The following is an 18,747-nucleotide window of genomic DNA, read 5'->3' as shown; positions in this document are numbered from 1 at the left end:
AGTATAGGTTCACATGAAACCCAACCCAATTATCCCCCAAAAATTTCAGAGATGAGAACAGTGACTCAAGTTTTAGATGGAAATCATTCTAATTTGTCCCAAATCCATGTATCTAAGAATGATCTTGGTCCCTTGAAAAAACAGTTTGGCTGTGGATTTGAAATCCTGGAACTGCACATTTTATTCTGAGGGATAGTGGCCCATTCACCCCCTGAAAGGACTTAATGTCCAGAGATTGAAATATGTTTGTTTCCTATTAAAGAGACTAAGTGTATATAAGGTCAGCATTTTTATTTTGCTAAAGGTGTGATGTCCCAGACCCAGCTGTATGGCTGAAGGGGCCAGGTGGGGGTCCCATTCAGGCTGTTAAACTTGGTTCCAGGGCTCCTCGTTCTAGACACCTTGTGTGTGCCATCATGGGGGGATAGGAGAGCTGATCATCAATGTATGTGGCTTGATGTCAGTCTTGCTGGGCACAGAGAAGTGATTATGTATTTCTCACCTATCTGTCACGTATAGGTCACAGTCCTCTTTGCAGGACAGCACATCTCCAAGAGCCCATTTGAAGTGAATGTTGACAAGGCCCAGGGAGACGCCAGTAAAGTCACTGCAAAAGGTCCAGGGTTGGAAGCTGCAGGGAACATCGCCAATAAGCCCACCTACTTTGACATCTACACGGCAGGTAATGTGCCTCTCCTCCATGAATCTGACCTTTGCGCTTTCTTCCAAAGGCTGAAATATAATCTTCAGGGACTTGAAGGCCTGACCTTTTGTCTTTTAAATCAAATAAATAATCACAAAGACAGTTTTTTCAGATGTGTTATATGAGATTTTCAAAACCAGCTTCTCTAAAATACTCAGGCTTCACTTGAATAAGACATACTTCTTGAATTGTCAGCTTCTTTTCCATGTAGTAAATAGAAAATGCAGAAAAGGAAACATTCAACCATAAACCCTTCCACCCCTAGAAAATAGTTGTTAACATCTTGGTGTGGACCTCCCTGAGGGCCTGTCTCCTGTTTGCTTTTTTTGTTGTTGTTGTCGGGGGAACAGAGAATCACTCTGTTGCCCAGGCTGGAGTGCAGTGGCATGATCTTGGCTCACTGCAACCTCCGCCTCCCGGGTTCAGTGATTCTCATACATCAGCCTCTCAAGTAGCTGGGATTACAGGCATGCGCCACCACACTTGGCTAATTTTTGTATTTTTTTTGGTAGAGACGGATTTCACCATGTTGGCCAGGCTGGTCTCGAAATCCTGACCTCAAGTGATCCGCCCACCTCAGCCTCTCGAAGTGCTGGGATTACAAGCGTGAGCCACCACACTGGTCCTATTTGCATTTTGCACTCAGCAGCAGTGAGCTTTCAGAGAGAGTGACTTGAGCTTATGGAATGCTTGCTTTCTTGTAGGAGCTGGTGTGGGTGACATTGGTGTGGAGGTGGAAGATCCCCAGGGGAAGAACACCGTGGAGTTGCTCGTGGAAGACAAAGGAAACCAGGTGTATCGATGTGTGTACAAACCCATGCAGCCTGGCCCCCACGTGGTCAAGGTCTTCTTTGCTGGGGACACTATTCCTAAGAGTCCCTTCATTGTGCAGGTTGGGGAAGGTGAGTGCTGGGCGGCTGGCTACATCTGCTTCTCATGTGGAAGCTGACTGCATAGCTGGGCAGGGAGGCCAGGAAAACAGTCAGGGCCCAACACTGACCTTATGCCTATCCCTTTTCTGCCAGGGCTACTTCAGCAGTAAGTGGCTTACTTTGTCCTCAATATATTAATATTAATATCTTCTATGAGCCATGCAGAGACCTAAGTGCTTTACTTATATTAACTCATTTACTTCTCTCCAAAACACATGTACAGGAGAGTCATTATCCTCATGGAGGGAGGTGGGACTGAGGCAGTGGGAGGAGTTGGCAGCATAACTGAAATTAGCAGCAGCAACATGGGCCCTGCAGCCTCCATTGCTTGGCCTTTACTGGCCCAGGCACTTACCATGACTGCATCTAATCATTGCACCAGCCTGTGTGTTGGAGGTGCTATTATTATCCCTAGCTTGCAGGTGGAGATGCTGAGGCTTAGATAGCATTAGGTATCAGTACTACAAGGCATCAGTAGGGCTAGAACCACAGACTCTGTTGGCCTTACCCTTAACTACTCTGCTAAACTCCCTCTGGCGCTGGGGGTACGCATTTTTCTCAAATGTTAGACTCTTTCCCTCTGACTTTGTTGCCCCTTTTTTTCTGTTTTGTTTTGTTTTCCAACTGTACTACCTTTTCTAACCCACACTTGCCTTTCCCTGTTCTGTCCTCCGAATCTGCGTCTACAGACGTGGCTTCCTCTTCCGAATCCTACCTCTGGGCCAGCCTGGACCCTGAAGCTGTTGGCTTCCTAGTTGAGACCTCTGGGCCAGAGGCCTCTTGCTTGGTAAGGGCTGGTTGGGTGGGACTTCCTTGCCAGTTCTTTGTGCTGCTTGTGAATGTTAGCTGGGCCCGTGCTCTGTGTGATTTTAGGAAACTCTTGTGCAGGTGTTATTATTACAGCTTGTCCAGCCGGAACCCAAACCCACTGTCTAATTGCCTTTAAACACATCTAGGGCTTTTTTAGATGGTGGAGGAGCTGGTGGTGCCCTTCAGCCTCTAGCCCCATTTAATGTTTATATGAACTCAGCAATTACTCTTTTGATGTTGAGACTGTTGCACATGTTCATAATTTCCATGAGTGTGTGTGTTTCTTAAGACACATTAAAACCCTCCAAGGAAGTCCTGTCATTGCATTGTGACTTACTTCTGGTATGACCAACTTTTCTCCCCTCGACAAAGAAAACCAGGCAAAAAAAATTCTAACATATTCCTAAGCAAAGCTCTTTTTTACATAAGAGAGCATTTTGAATAGCTTTCCTAATTCCACTATTGTTTTCCAACCTTTCCTCACTCGTGGACTTCCTTTTTCTTTTCTGGCCTGTACATCCTATACTATTTCGCATTTAATGAATAACCTTTTTCTTTTAATTTACTAACATCCTCTCCCTAAATGATTTTATATATGTAAAAAGAAAAAAAAATGTATATATATATATATTTGCAGGGGCGTGGTGGGAAGGATACAGGGTCTCACTCTGTCTTTTGGGCTGGAGTGCAGTGGTACCATCATGGCTCACTGTAGCCTCGACCTCTCAGGCTCAAATGATCCTCCCACTTCAGCCTCCTGAGTAGCTAAGACTGTAGATGTGCACCACCATGCCTGGTTAAATTTTTTACCTTTTTCTTTTTCTTTTCTTTTTGAGACAGAGTCTCACTCTCTCACCCATGCTGGAGTGCAGTGGTGTGATCTTGGCTCACTGCAGCTTCTTCTTCCCTAGTTCAAGTGATTCATGCCTCAGCCACCTGAGTAGCTGGGACTACAGGTGCACACCATCACGCCTGGCTAAGTTTTTTTGTACTTTTAGCAGACACAGGGTTTCACTATGTTGGCCAGGCTGGTCTCGAACTCCTGACGTCAAGTGATCCACCTGCCTCAGCCTCCCAAAATGCTGGGTTTATAGGCATGAGCCACCATGCCTGGCCTAATTTTTCTTTTTTTTGTAGAGATGGGGTCTCACTCTGTTGCCCAGACTGGTCTTAAACCCCTGGACTCAAGTGATCTCCCCGCCTCAGCCTCCCAAAGTGCTGGGTTTACAGATGTAAATTATTTTATGTTAAAAGAAACTTTATATCACTTTCACAATGGAAAACCAAAGTCACTTTGCCATAAAGTGCCACCGTAAGCTTATGTTCATCCATAAACCATCTAAAATCATCTCTAACTCCAAGGGTATGTGCGTGACTCTTTGGGAAGCAGTTGTTTGCCAAATAGCCAGCTAAGGCCATTGCAGGAAGGAGGAACCAGAGGAGGAATTACCTTCCGTCTGTGGAGTAGAGTCCCGTCTTCTGGAGTCTGTGACCTTCCTGTATAGAGATTGTCAAATTTGCAGTGTTAGATTTGGAAAGGAAAAGCCACTTAATAACATGACATTTTCCCCACTAGTCTCCCGTTTCTATTTACTGAAAAGGTTGTCCGTGCTGGGCAGAAGATTTATTCTAGGGCATAAAGGTATCTTTTATCAACCTCTAGATACCATGGAACAGTAGTTCTGTGGACATTTCAAGTAAGGCATATTAGAAGCTATCTTTGTCCTTAACTTTTAGACTTACAACTTTAGGTTTTCAAGCTAGACCCGGAAATGAAATCAGCAGTGGTGTTTACTGCTAATTATTGCCTTTATAGCCACCCACATTCTGAAGGCCTTGTAACAGACAACACGAAAAGATTGGTCTGCCTCAGCCAAGGTGGGGCCGAACTGGTCTCTTTCCAAGCTGTGTTGGTTGTTTTTGCCTGGTTGTTCAGGCGGAAGACAACAACATTTAGACACTTAAAAATGGCTGACCCAGGTTTTGGAACCCAGACAGGCATTTTCAAGTACTGCATTTTCCAAGAAGACTTGAAAAAGTCCCGTCTATCCAATTACTGAGCCCTTGAGTATGGCAGTGAGGTTTGAATAATGTCCAGCACTCGGCCTTAACTCCCTTTCACAAATGAAAGGTTAAATGCTGGAAGCAGGAGCACAGCATGGATTTGCTGTGCTCTCCTGTTTTCTTTGCCAAAGTCACTTTTCTCCAGTCCTTCTGTGGTGTGACTGGACAAAGTTATATTGTGTCTGTATTTGCTAGCCTGGTGTGCTCCCTGAGTGGGACCCCAGGTCTTGGGCAACTACTGCATACTATTTGTGCAAAGCAAATATTTTCTTGGCGGGTGGCTCCAGGTTTACCTTGGCTTTCACGACTCTGACTAAAGAATGAAAGATTGAATTGATGTCAAAACTGTGCTTGCAGCCTGCAATCCAAATGCCTGCCGGGCCAGTGGCCGAGGCCTACAACCCAAAGGCGTCCGTATCCGGGAGACCACAGATTTCAAGGTTGACACCAAAGCTGCAGGAAGTGGGGAGCTCGGTGTAACCATGAAGGGTCCTAGTAAGTGTTCCTTTGTTTCTCTATCTCAGGTGTCATTTTGGCTAACTTTGCAGCCATGGCATATGGATTTCATCCCACGGCCAGTTGTCCTCAATAATCCCAGAAGGCAATGTCAAGGATTTGAGGCTATCCGGGCTCCTTGGGGAAGACAGCAGTGATTGATTAGTAATGTCTGCCCTGGATGCGGACAGTGGGTGGCTTGACAGCTTTACATGACATCAAGACTTCTGGGAGTAGAAAAAGCAGTGATGTAAAGGAGTTGGGGAAATGCTGCTGTTGGAACAAGTGGCTCATTTTTTATTTTAGACATCTGGGCTCAGAGAGGAAGGCTCTTGCCTAAGGTTATACAGCTTTTGTAATCATCTGAGCTGGAATTCAAGCACAGTCTCCAAAGCCAGTGATTTTCCCACTACAGGTTACATTTTATAGAGTATGAAATTATGTCAAGTACTTAATTACTATGATCAGTGCTTATAGAAGGAGAATAAAATTCCCTAAGATTAAGTTTTCTTTGTAGATAAATGCCATTTGTGGAGGGACAGGTTAAACCCTGCAACCCATTCTCCCTCCCTCTTTTGGGGAAGGAGACAGCAGATGCGGGGATGGGTGTCTTCACTTTTTTCCTTAGAACAGAGAAGCATTTCAGCACTTCTAGTCTCGGGTGTAGCAGCCTTTGGTGGTTTTACTCCCATGCCTATGGAATCTTGAGCTTCCTGTACCAGGATTGCTCTTACCCTCTGTGTTCGCAACAGGCTGGGGCAGGAGCATTCTGAGCTCCAGAAAGTTAATATTTGACTTCACAGCACCAGGCTTTGGGTCAGGCTGTGCCCTGAGGGTAGCCGAGGTTCTAGACTGCCCAGACCTGGAGTGAAGCTGCTTGGTGGCTGTCTTCCCTCCCAGATTATTCCAACAGGAGGCAAGGAGGGAGTGTGTGTGTGTGTGTATGTGTGTGTGTGTGTGTGTGTGTGTGCGCGCACGTGCCCGCGCACATGCGTGCGCCTGCATGCGTGTATGTGTGCGTGTGTGTGTGTTTTCTCCCGACCTTGGATACTTGCTTGACTCAACGGCTTTCTTGGCCAAACCTCAGGGCTCAACACAAAACAAGTTCCTGCCTGATGGCTGGGTTTGGAGTTTGCAGCGTCGCATCTAAAACCTGTCCTCTTGCAGATAGCGTCCGAGGACTTCCTTGCTTTTGTTGTCCAGCTTTAGATGGAAAAGTATACGCTGGAACACTGAACCTAAAACTCATACCAAATACTAAAGGTTTACTTAGTATTTACATACCAAATACTAAAGGTTTACTTCTTCCCCAGTTTTTATGGGGGACTGGGAAGGGTAGCTATGATTATTGGGAAATACTGAAATGTGACTGGATTTAACTTTACACAGGCCCAGGGAGTTAAGGACTTCAGGGCTCCTTGTAGCCAAGCAAGATTTCTAAAGCCAATTAGCTGGGAAATCCTCCGTTTCCTCATACCTTGAAGCAGAGATGGTTGTGTTTTTAGCTTTGAAGTAATCTCCCAGGCTTTGCGGGGGAGAGGTCCCATACTCTGGGGCAGCCCACTTGGTTTTTATGTATGGTTTATGTTTTGTCAGTGTGGCTACCTCTCTGTTCTTGTCCTTTTGATTCTCATTTTGGGCCTAGGATTGTGTTGGAAAGATTATCTCCTTCCTTCCCACAGAGGGTCTGGAGGAGCTGGTGAAGCAGAAAGACTTTCTGGATGGGGTCTACGCATTCGAGTATTACCCCAGCACCCCGGGGAGATACAGCATTGCCATCACATGGGGGGGACACCACATTCCAAAGAGGTGAGGCTCCTGCTGCAAAGGGGTCTTCTCTGGAGGGTGCTTGGCCCAGGGCAGACTCATGGGTGGTTGCTTCCCGGGCTGCAGGAGGGAAAGAGATCTGCTTTGTTGAAAACTCTTTTTTTTTTTTTTCCAGAGCAGCACAGACATTTGGCCTGTTCTCAAAAGCAGCAGAAAGTTGCTGTGGTTTTAGCTGACTTGCTTTAAATCAAATGCTAGTGGTTAGGGGCTGGTGGGAGGCAGGGGAGGCAGAAGGAGCAGTTAGAGCAAATGGGCTGTGTGTCTAGATGCCCGCATATAAACTGAGATTCTTTTTTTCAATGAACTCCTTTGTTCATGAATGCCACAGGGCAAAATCTGCTGTGGTTTACATTAAGACCGTCTACGTGAGTGCTGTCAGGGGCCAAGGGACGCAGTCTACAGCTTTGCCTTGTGGGCATTGCACTTGCCCCTCTGCGTTCTATGTTTTCCAGCTCCCCTGGGGGTGCAACTTTTAACTCTGAGTAAATTCAGTTAGCCTTGAGAAATATTTGGGCATTATTGGGTTCTGAATACCTACCACGCTTTTTTTTTTAAGCCTCCCATGCCAATGTTACAGCACATTCATTCATGTATGAGATAAAGCCCATTCAACCAAGTTTTCTGGTTATAGCATAAGCAGGATATAGAGTGTGTGGACTCTCTCACTTTCTAGGGTCATAGTCTGGGGAGGCCTGCACACAAAGGTAAAGGGCCAGGAGGCTGGTGCAAAGCAGCGTGGCTTGAGTGCCAACCCTCTGCGTTCTATGTTTTCCAGCTCCCCTGGGGGTGCAACTTTTAACTCTGAGTAAATTCAGTTAGCCTTGAGAAATATTTGGGCATTATTGGGTTCTGAATACCTACCACGCTTTTTTTTTTAAGCCTCCCATGCCAATGTTACAGCACATTCATTCATGTATGAGATAAAGCCCATTCAACCAAGTTTTCTGGTTATAGCATAAGCAGGATATAGAGTGTGTGGACTCTCTCACTTTCTAGGGTCATAGTCTGGGGAGGCCTGCACACAAAGGTAAAGGGCCAGGAGGCTGGTGCAAAGCAGCGTGGCTTGAGTGCCAACCCAGTGGCCACCTGAGCTCCCAGAAGCAGTCACATTATATTATATTGTTGACATAACAATAGCTATGGGTAAGAGGCCTGCGGGAGGAAGGGCTTGGCTGCAGTTTGGGATGCCAGATGAAAGGATCAGGCAAGTGGAAAGAATGTGCAAAGGAACTGCAGCTTATGGCTATAGTGACACCTTACTTTACTCTTCTTTGATGCTTCTTCTATTCCTTTCCCTGTAGCCCCTTTGAAGTTCAAGTTGGCCCCGAAGCGGGTATGCAGAAAGTCCGTGCTTGGGGCCCTGGGCTCCATGGTGGGATTGTCGGGCGGTCGGCGGATTTCGTGGTGGAATCCATTGGCTCTGAAGTGGGGTCGCTGGGTAAGTGGACACAGCTGATCAGCATCTTCTGGAGGACTGAGGATTACAGGGCTTCTGGGCCCTGTCAGGCTGGATGTTGGGGCAGTGCCTAGCCTCAATACCTTTAGCTTCCTGGCCTCCTGGCCACCCTAAGCCATCTCTGCGGGCTGTTGTACATTTGCAGTTGCCTCTGATACCAGCATTCATTCATCCAGGAGACCTTGAGGGCAGAAGCCTTATGTGGGTATCGTGCTTAAAAGAATGCTTGGAACGTAGTAAATACTTAGCAAATAGTGTTGACTGACCTGTATAGTTTAGATGAATGAATGAATGAATTTTGCTGAAATTTGGATTTGGAAGATAAATATTTCCTTTGGAGCACAGCTGAAGTATATTTTAAATACATGTCTAATGTATATATGATCATTTTATATCAGGAGTCAGCCAGCTTTTTCTATAAAGGGCCAGATGGCAAATATTTTCCACCTGTGGGCCTTATGGTTTCTGTCACAGTTATTCGACTCTGCTGTTGTAGCCTGAAAGCAGCTATAGGAATACGTAAACAAACGGGTGTGGCCAAGTTCCAGTAAAACTTTATTTGCAAAAGTAAGCAATGGGCCAGATGTGGCCTTCAGACTGTAGTTTAGCAACCCGTTTTAGGTAATAGCAATAAGCAAAAGAGAAAAATAAGAAATCACATTTAATTTTCCCTTCTAGAGAGATGATATGAATCGTCTTGTATATTCTTAGTCTAGAGATAATATTAAGTCTTTTAGTGTGTCCTTCTAGACTTTTTTCTCTGTACATATGCATGCAAATATTGATTTGGTACAGAAAATATCTTGGACAAGTCTCTATATCTTTATGCGTAAATATAGGGTATGCCTTCATTTTCCATAGCTTCCATGGAATTCCATTGTATGGTTCTATCCACTGTCAGGCTCTCCAGTTATTTCCAGGGTTTTGCTATAAAAAGAGTGCTGACTGTGTATCCTTGGTAATTGCCTTCAGATAAAAACCCAGAAGTGGATTTGGTGGTGCTAAGAGTGGGTGTTTGTTCAAGGCTTTTGCCACATGTTGCCACATCTCCAACAGAAGGGTTTGCTGGTTGGACTTCCCCTGTTGGATGATGATAAAATACATATAATGTATTTAATACTATGTATATATCCTCCTGGCCTCAAGTGATCCACCTGCCTCGGCCCTCCCAAAGTGCTGGGATTACAGGTGTGAGCCACCACACCCAGCCCAGGCCTACATTTGGAAAAAAAAAATATATATATATATATATTTTTTTTTCCACCCCTTCCATCTCTACTGAAGACTCAAGGAGCTTGGTTTTGGGAGAAAGGGATACAAACAGATTTTAATCTTCTGGCCAACACTTGGCTTTTAGGGATGCAGCGGGAATGAGTTGCCGTAACATAGAATAGGTGCTTTCCAACATATAACCAGGGAGACCCTTCCACCTCCACCCCCTAGGGTTTGCCATTGAAGGCCCCTCTCAGGCAAAGATTGAGTACAACGACCAGAATGATGGATCGTGTGATGTCAAATACTGGCCCAAGGAGCCTGGCGAATATGCTGTTCACATCATGTGTGACGACGAAGACATCAAGGACAGCCCGTACATGGCCTTCATCCACCCAGCCACGGGAGACTACAACCCTGATCTGGTGAATCAGCTGCTGTGCTTCTGTCTTCTTGTCCCTGGCCCCTGGTTCCTCACCCCCATGCCCGAAGTTGCCTTAAGCAATATGTTGAGAGATGGAAGAGAGGAATCATTTGGATTTTAGGAAGGAAACAGGCCTGCATTTGTTTGTTTGTTTGTTTGTTTTGAGACAGACTCTTGTTCTGTCGCCCAGGCTGGGGTACAGTGGCATGATCACAGTTCACTGGAACCTCTGCCTCCTGGGTTCTAGCAATTCTTGTGCCTTAGCCTCCCAAGTAGCTGGAACTACAGACATGCACCACCACAGCCGGCTAATCTTTGTATTTTTTAGTAGAGATGGGGTTTCACCATGTTGGCCAGGCTGGTCTCGAACTCCTGGCCTCAAGTGATCCACCCGCCTAGGCCTACATTTGAATCCTGGTAGTATCACTTAGCACTTTTATGGTGTTGGGCAAGTAACTTACCTATCTGACTCTTGGTGTCTTCCTCTGTAAGACAGGAATGATAGTAGTCTCTGCTTCTAGAGAGCTTCTAGGATGATTCAGGAGGTGGCATGCATAAAGACCGCCTTTAGCTCATGCCTGGCCCATGCAGGGAGCTCCATAAGCTGTTATTTTCTGGCAACTCCGAGGATCATATGTCACTCTTACAGCCATTTTCTGTAGTTATTATTTCAAGATGCTCCACAGATAAAGGATGTTTTTTTCCCTAGTTCCCTGTCTCTTAAGTTGGAGCAATGTTTCCAAGAGTGTCCTCTCAAACCCTTAGCAGGCTGATAAGCATCAAGTCTGAGCCAGCCTGGCTGACAGGGAGTTGGCCCCACAGGCCACGTGTGCTACTGTTGGCCCACACGGACAGCTGTCCATAGGCTGATGTCAGTCTGGGCTGGTAGCTACCCCGTTTTGGCCAAATGCTATTCCTCTGCCCTCTAGGGCAAATGTCCGTGGTAAAGATTCTGAGTCCCCTCAAAGTGGGAACGTTGAAACTGGGCATGACTAGAGGTCTCTGCCCCAGTTGTTAGAAGTTCTTTAGGTCAACTCAGAATAAGGCAGGGAGCATGGGTTAGTTTGGGCATGGTTTTACAACAGGGGTTTCCAATATTTTGCCTTCTGTGGGCCATGTTGGAAGAAGAAGAACTGTCTTGGGCCACGCATAAAATACACTAATGATAGCTGATGAACAAAAACAAAAAAAAAATTGCAAAAAATTTTATAATGTTTTAAGAAAGTTTACAAATTTGTGTTGGGCTGCATTCAAAGCCATCCTGGGCCCCATGCAGGCTTCAGGCCGTGGGTTGGATTTGTTTAGAGAGTTTTCTCCCTTATGAGGGAGAGACATTTGTTTTTAAGTTACAACCTACTTTAGCACTTTACTTCCCATAACCAGCCTCTTATGTGGGTACTGTAAAACCAGACACAGGTCATTTTGTTCTTCCCCCATCCCCTGGTTACCTGTCTTTGTATAAGGGTTTAGTTGGGGCATTACACAGAAAGAGACTTATTATCTGCCTTTGCTTCAGGTTCGAGCATACGGGCCAGGTTTGGAGAAATCTGGGTGCATTGTCAACAACCTGGCCGAGTTCACCGTGGATCCTAAGGATGCTGGAAAAGCTCCCTTAAAGATATTTGCTCAGGTAAATTTCAGGGGGCCACCTGTGCAGGTAATTGTCAGGTAACAAGATCTGACCATGTAATGGGAAGTTGCTGAGTCCATCTGATCTTCAGTTTCCTCATCTGCACCTTGGAAATGATAAGAAGATTATCTTATAGGGTTATGTGAGGGTTCAGTGAGACTACCATGTAGAGTACTGGGCTTTTAAAAAATCATCTTTCTGATTTATATTCTGTGGAAATGAGGCTTGTTTGTTTCAGGTTATTCTGTAATGTCTTTTGGTGTGGCTGAAGCTGCTGAGGCCATGGGGGGAGATTTGTAAACAAGGATTTAAAAAGTATGTTTATTTAATCTAATTGAATTTGGCCAAAGGACTTCAATGCAGGAATTGAAATTACAAAGCACTGAGTGGCCATAGCTTTGTTTTTGGGCCACTTGCTCTTAATAACTAAAAATAAATAAATACATGTCATATTTTGTCACTGGTTTTCATCGTGTTGTGAAAACATGGCACATTGTAGTTGGTCCATGAAGTTTTGTTGTATAAGCAAGTGGTGACTTGGCTATCTTGGGAGGCCACAGTGGCCCTGTTTGATAGAAACAATGTGAGGGCCACCTCTGGTCCTAGCTCTGGCTTTTTTGCAGGATGGGGAAGGCCAACGCATTGACATCCAGATGAAGAACCGGATGGACGGCACATATGCGTGCTCATACACCCCGGTGAAGGCCATCAAGCACACCATTGCTGTGGTCTGGGGAGGCGTGAACATCCCGCACAGCCCCTACAGGGTAGGTTGTGAGGCAGAATCCTGGCTGTTTGATGGAAATGCCTGGTCATACACCAGGTCTGGGATCCATGCCTGACGGCCAAGGCAGACATACGGAAGGAACCCATCCCTGGTGGGCCTTGAATGATGGAGGGGCCTGAAGGGCAGAGTGCTCCAGCCTGCCCAGAGGAACTATTTCTAACAATGTTTTTTAATAGTATTTTACTGGGTCCAAGTGGAGGAGAACTTGATGACCTTCTCCATGTCTTCTGTAGGTCAACATCGGGCAAGGTAGCCATCCTCAGAAGGTCAAAGTGTTTGGGCCAGGTGTGGAGAGAAGTGGTCTGAAGGCAAATGAACCTACACACTTCACAGTGGACTGTACTGAGGCTGGGGAAGGTGAGAAAGGGCTTCGTTCAACCCAGTGATCATTGCTCTTTGGGGAAGGAAGTTCTTTTCATCACGTTTTGAGGACAGTTCCCTTTGAACTAGGAAGTAGTCCATCTGAATAGGTAATCATCTACTGAGCCTCTGAGTCATTCCTTAGTGATGTCTTTGCTAATCCATCATCCCTTTCCCCAAATCCTTACTCTTTCTCAGGTTTCTTACTAGAAACTTCCCAATTGCTTTTTGGGGGTGTTAACCTGAGTTGGAAGAGATTGCACAGGACATGCTGTTTCTTGTAAGCTGGTGCTAATAAGCTGGTCTGTTCCAGGTGATGTCAGCGTTGGCATTAAGTGTGATGCCCGGGTGTTAAGTGAAGATGAGGAAGACGTGGATTTTGACATTATTCACAATGCCAATGATACGTTCACGGTCAAATATGTGCCTCCTGCCGCTGGGCGATACACTATCAAAGTTCTCTTTGCATCTCAGGTGCGTGGTGGGGCCTGGGAGGAGATGAGTGGAGTAGGCGTGGATTCTCTTTGGCCACTTGTGTGCATGTCTCATCTACTTTTTGGTGTTTTATTAGTATTATTATTTTTGAGATGGAGTCTCACTCTTTTACCCAAGCTAGAGTGCAGTGGTGTGATCTTGGCTCACTGCAACCTCTGCCTCCCAGGTTCAAGTGATCCTCCCACCTCAGCCTCCCAAGTAGCTGGGGACTACAGGCTCATACCACCACCCAGCTAATTTTTTTTAAATTTATTTTTATCTTATTTATTTATTTTTTGAGATGGAGTTTTGCTCTTGTTGCCCAAGCTGGAGTGCAATGGCATGATCTTGGCTCACTGCAACCTCCGCCTCCTGGGTTCAAGTGATTCTCCTGCCTCAGCGTCCCAAGTAGCTGGGATTACAGGCCACCACGCCTGGCTAATTTTCTTGTATTTTTATGGAAATGGGGTTTCACCATGTTAGCCAGGCTGGTCTCGAACTTCTGACCTCAGACGATACGCCTGTCTTGGCCTCCCAAAGTGCTGGGATTCTAGGTGTGAGCCACCGTGCCTGGCCACTCAGCTAATTGTTTTGCATTTTTAGTAGAGACAGTTGCCCAGACTGGTCTTGAACTCCTGACCTCAGGACCGCCTTGGCCTCCCAAAATGTTGGGATTATAGGCATGAGCCACTGCATTTGGCCTCCTTTTTGGTGTTTTAGTGACAGCGAAGTTGTCTTGAGAACGCTGCTCAATCATTTTCTCTCTGGCTCCTTACAACCAAGAAGGAAAAAAATTTACCCAGAGCTAAATTATTACCACTTTCTAACAAAAGTGAGGCAGTGTGTTCAGTGGTTAAAAGCAGGGGTCTGGAGAGAGACTAGTTTGTAATAAACTTTCATCAATATTTTGGTTGAAATGCAGTTAGCTTCTAGATATGTTCTACTTTGATGCCTTTGAAGCAATGATTGTGGTCTCTACCCTTAAACTTTTATAGAGAGAGGTGATTTGAAGTTTCAGGTATGCAATAGTGAAGATAGGGTGAGCAGTATCCTGAAAGAGAGAATTTTGAAATCCTAGGGATTAAAATTAACCTTACATAAAAATGGGAACCTTAGTAGAATGTTCTGTGCCTAAAGGTAGTGGTCTTGACGTCATCCATTTAACCTCTTCTGTCTTTATTCCAATAGTCTGCAACATTCTTTTTGAAGAATTGTAATCATTCTGTCTCTGATCACTTCTTGCATTTCCCCAGACCTTAGCTCTCAGCTGTCCCTGGAGGATATTTCCATCCCCCAGTCCCATATATTATTGTCCTTTTTGGTTTTATTCTTGTTGGCATTTTTCATCCTGAGTACTCAACATTCAGTATTAAAGGCTCAAAGTCCTCGGGTTTGTTTGTGACATCAGGGATCCAGGCATTAGAGAGTGACCTATTAGAGAAGGCCTTTACCCGAAGCTGGGCCCTTTTGGCTTATCTTACCCTTCTGTTTACCTGTGGTAATAGAAGTCTGCTCACCACTGTGCTCACCACTCGCTAAGTCGGAGTGATGCTAAGGTTCACCCTTTGTTGAAGGCTCCCTGAGCTCTGGTTGTTGCTTCAGGGGCTTTTCTACTAAGACTGTGTCTCTGCTACAGGAAATCCCCGCCAGTCCTTTCAGAGTCAAAGTTGACCCTTCCCACGATGCCAGCAAAGTGAAGGCAGAAGGCCCAGGGCTCAGCAAAGCAGGTAAGATGGCAAGTCAAGGTTGTCCTGGGCCCCTCTGCCAGCCAGTGGCACTGGGCGTGTTTCGTCCACGGCCTTGAGGAACTTCATCTCCACCAACACCAACACGAAGCTGGCAGGTTTTCTGTGCAGCTCTGATGCAGCAGTGGCTGGCCAGGCGCGTTGCTGGCTGTCATAATAGACCTGGTGCTGCTGAACCTGTCTGACGGGTTCTCAAAGTGAAACTACTCCAGCTGGTCTGTCTCCTTACTTCACAGTATATCTTTCCAGGTGTGGAAAATGGGAAACCGACCCACTTCACTGTCTACACCAAGGGGGCTGGGAAAGCCCCGCTCAACGTGCAGTTCAACAGCCCCCTTCCTGGCGATGCAGTGAAGGATTTGGATATCATCGATAATTACGACTACTCTCACACGGTTAAATATACACCCACCCAACAGGTAGGGTCCTTCTCCCCTCTGCTCCCCTGGTCCCCAGCCAGGCCCCTTTCTATGCAGTCTGTGCTGGATCACTGTGGACACCAAGGGGTGTGAGAGGTGCTCTGCCAAAGTGCTCCCTGATGGGAGGCAGCTCCTGGCACTTTGAACCCCTCTGGGAGCACCTATAGGAAGCCCGATGGGTTCTATCAGGTGGACTGCAGAATTCCCCAAAAGCAAGCAGGAAGCTGGTCCCATATCTCCACCTTTGGTTTGCGTTTTATCAGAGAAATGCTCAGTTCTTGATATTCAGGCCCTAATATCTATCTTTCTGTTACACAGGTGCACACATGTGCACACACACACATACACACACACGTGCATTCGCTCGCAGCCTCACCAGCTGCCTTTTAGTCTTTTCATTAATTACCCACAGAGAAAGGGCTGCTACACCTTTGTGTTTCCTTCCTGGCCCTTTTAGCTTAGTTTACCCTTTTTATGAGGTGTTGGAATGAGGTCTTTTCTCAAAGAGCCAGTTCAGCCTTTCGTCCCTAAGGCCCAACACACTATTTAGGGCAGCAAATTATTCCCCTTTACAAAATGCAGGATTTCACATGTGATCTTACCATCTAGGCTGGCTTACTCTGATTATTTCAGGCCATAAGGGCCTTAAAACTACCTCTCTGTACAAGTTAAGGTTTATTTGTTTAAAAACATTTAAAAAATTTGTATTGTGGTAAAATACGCATAACATAAAATTTACCATCTTAACCATTTTTAAGTGTATAGTTCATTAGTGTTAAGTGCATTCATTATGTCGTGCACCCATCACCACCATCCATCTCCATAATTCTTTACATCTTGTAAAACTGAAGCCCTGTATCCATTATATTTGTTTAAAATTTTGTTTTGCTTCATCTTCACACCTCTGGGGTCTGGAGAGCAGACATCCTGGCAGAAAAGTCTGGATTTTAATACTTAAGCCTAGTGTTCGAAGTGGTTGTTCCAAGCCTCTGAGATTCCTTTATTCTTAAGGGAAATGATCCTGCTGTGTTTGAAATGCCGTTTGTAGGAGAAGAAGGGCAATGCTTTCTGCAGAAGCACTGCTCAGAAGCCTTGCTCCCGTCTGGGTCCTCTCAGTGAGGAGCAGGCAAGAGTCAAGTGGGGAAGAAAGAGGATTATGGTGAGGAGGGGGTCATGGTGTAGCTGTCCCCTGAGTTTGGGGGCTGCACACCCTTGGAGATGGAATCCTTACTGTGAGAACATCCCTGCAGTGAGAGGGATTCCCTGGGCGAAGGGATTCTGTGTGTCGTGTTATAAATGTGGCCCCTTACATCCAGGCTTACTGCTGTTGGTGTTTTCTTCTCCAAATTTTTATTTTTATTTATTAATTTTTTAGACAAAGTCTCGCTCTATTGCCCAAGCTGGAGTGCAGTGGCATGATCTCAGCTCACTGCAACCTCTGCCTCCCAGGTTCAAGCAATTCTCCTGCCTCAGCCTCCCGAGTAGCTGGGATTACAGGCACATGCCACCACACCTGGCTAATTTTTGTATTTTTGGTAGAGACGGGGTTTCGGATGTTGGCCAGGCTTGTCTCTAATTCCTGGGCTGAGGCAATCCTTTCATCTCAGTCTCCAAACCTGCGGGTATTACAGGCATGAGCCACTGCGCCTGACCTCAGTATTTGTCTTTTTGTGACTGATTTATTTTTCTTCGCGTAATGTCCTCCATGTTGTAGCATGTGTCAGAACTTCATTCCTTTTCGAGGCTGCATTCCACTGTATGTATATACATTTTGCTTCTCTCTTCATCTGTTTTTTGTTTGTTTGTTTTTTCTTGAGACTCGCTCTGTTCCTCAAGCTGGAGTGGCACTATCTCGGCTCACTGCAACCTCTGTCTCCTGGGTTCAAGTGATTGTCCTGCCTCAGCCTACCGAGTAGCTGGGAGTATAGGCACGTGCCACCATACCCAGCTAATTTTTGTATTTTTAGTATAGATGTTTCACCATGTTGGCCAAGGTTTCACCATGGGGTTTCACCATGTTGGCCAGGCTGGTCTTGAATTCCTGATCTCAGGTGATCTGCCCACCTCAGCCTCCGAAAGTGCTGGGATTATAGGCATGAGCCACCGTGCCCAGCCCTCTTCATTTGTTGAAGAACATTTGGGTTGCTTCCGTCTTTTGTCTGTTGTGAATAATGCTGGGTGTACAAATATCTCTTTCAGTCTCTGCATTTAATTCTTGTGACTATACACCCAGAAATGGAATTGCTGGATCATATGGAAATCTCTTTTTAATTTTTTGAGAAACTACTGTACTGTATTCCACAGTGGCTGCACTACTTTACAGTCCTGCCAACAGCATGCAAGGGTCCTGGTTTCTCCACATCCTTGCTAACATTTGTTTTTTTTCTGTTTTTTTTTTGTTGTTGTTGATAGTGACCATCCTGTTGAGTGTAAGATGGTGTCTTATTGTGGTTTTGATTTGCATTTTCCTAATGATTAGTGATGCTGATCATCTTTTCATGTGCTTACTGGTCCTTCACATATTTTCTTAGGAGAATTATCTACTTGCCCATTTTTATATCAACCTTCTTAATTTTATGTTGAGTTTTAGGAATTCTCCATGTATTCTGGATATTAGTTCCTTATCAGATAAATGATTTGCAAATATATTCTCTCACTCCTTGGGTTGCCTTTTCACGCCTTGAACAGTTCTTGTGTGTAGGTTATAAACGTGGCTTCTTATCTCCAGACTTGCTTCTTCCTGCGCCTTAAAATAAAAAATCCAAAACAAAACATTCATTATTAGTAATGACAAAACCAATACTTTTATAGATAGAGCATCCTTTTCTCATCAGGCCACTCAATAGTAAGTAGGTAATTATTTTCCTGCTGATGGTTCTGAGGGTTGATGGGAGCCTTACTACTGGGTGCACCAGCCTGAATCTTCTTTGTTGCCAAATTCTCCATATTCTTTAGGAGAAGGCACCAGAAAGCCATAGCTGTCTGTGTGCAATGACTAGGATCACAAGATCATAGCGTCTTCTAAAAACATTTTGTGACTTCTGCTGTATTCTGTGTCTATATGCCTTTTAGTGTTTTGGCTGAGCCGTTAGAAAGTAAGTTGCAGATATCAGGACAGGGTCAGGGTTTGACCTGCATCCTTGGAAAGGACTGCAGAACCAAGTACCCCAGACGTCCCCTGCTGCTGGTTGAGGCAGAAGTGGAGATTAGGAGCCTAGGTCCGGTTTTGTCCCCGTTGAAGTGATGCTGGAGTGGAAGGCTCCTTACTTCAGAATCACCCCAAGGTCACATTCATCCAGTTCTCTGATAGCAGCAGGTTTGAGAACTGCTGCCATGCTGAGTACTCACTTAGGGCTGTGTGTCCTGATGCTCCCAGGATGCGTTCAGGGAGCCGGATGGGCCTTGGTGG

The 18,747-nt window shown here is 45.5% G+C and overlaps 1 protein-coding gene across 5 annotated transcripts in view; it reads left to right on the top strand.

Moving 5' to 3' along the window:
- FLNB (filamin B) overlaps positions 1–18,747 on the top strand; it is a 165,064-nt gene that overhangs the window by 89,674 nt on the left and 56,643 nt on the right. For all 5 annotated transcript variants that reach the window (XM_063661031.1, XM_054479644.2, XM_054479643.2 and 2 more), the window contains exons 7-18: positions 520–682; positions 1,408–1,605; positions 4,867–5,004; positions 6,687–6,813; positions 8,133–8,269; positions 9,731–9,924; positions 11,440–11,553; positions 12,177–12,320; positions 12,574–12,697; positions 13,014–13,174; positions 14,811–14,901; positions 15,169–15,338. In XM_063661031.1, coding sequence (XP_063517101.1) covers positions 520–682; positions 1,408–1,605; positions 4,867–5,004; positions 6,687–6,813; positions 8,133–8,269; positions 9,731–9,924; positions 11,440–11,553; positions 12,177–12,320; positions 12,574–12,697; positions 13,014–13,174; positions 14,811–14,901; positions 15,169–15,338 — 1,761 coding nt within the window. The remainder of the gene's footprint in view (positions 1–519; positions 683–1,407; positions 1,606–4,866; positions 5,005–6,686; positions 6,814–8,132; positions 8,270–9,730; positions 9,925–11,439; positions 11,554–12,176; positions 12,321–12,573; positions 12,698–13,013; positions 13,175–14,810; positions 14,902–15,168; positions 15,339–18,747) is intronic.

Source organism: Pongo pygmaeus, chromosome 2 (assembly GCF_028885625.2).
Source record: "Pongo pygmaeus isolate AG05252 chromosome 2, NHGRI_mPonPyg2-v2.0_pri, whole genome shotgun sequence".
NCBI classification, from domain to species: domain Eukaryota; kingdom Metazoa; phylum Chordata; class Mammalia; order Primates; family Hominidae; genus Pongo; species Pongo pygmaeus.
Note: the sequence above shows the minus strand (reverse complement) of the source record. Positions and strands in the feature narration are given on the sequence as shown.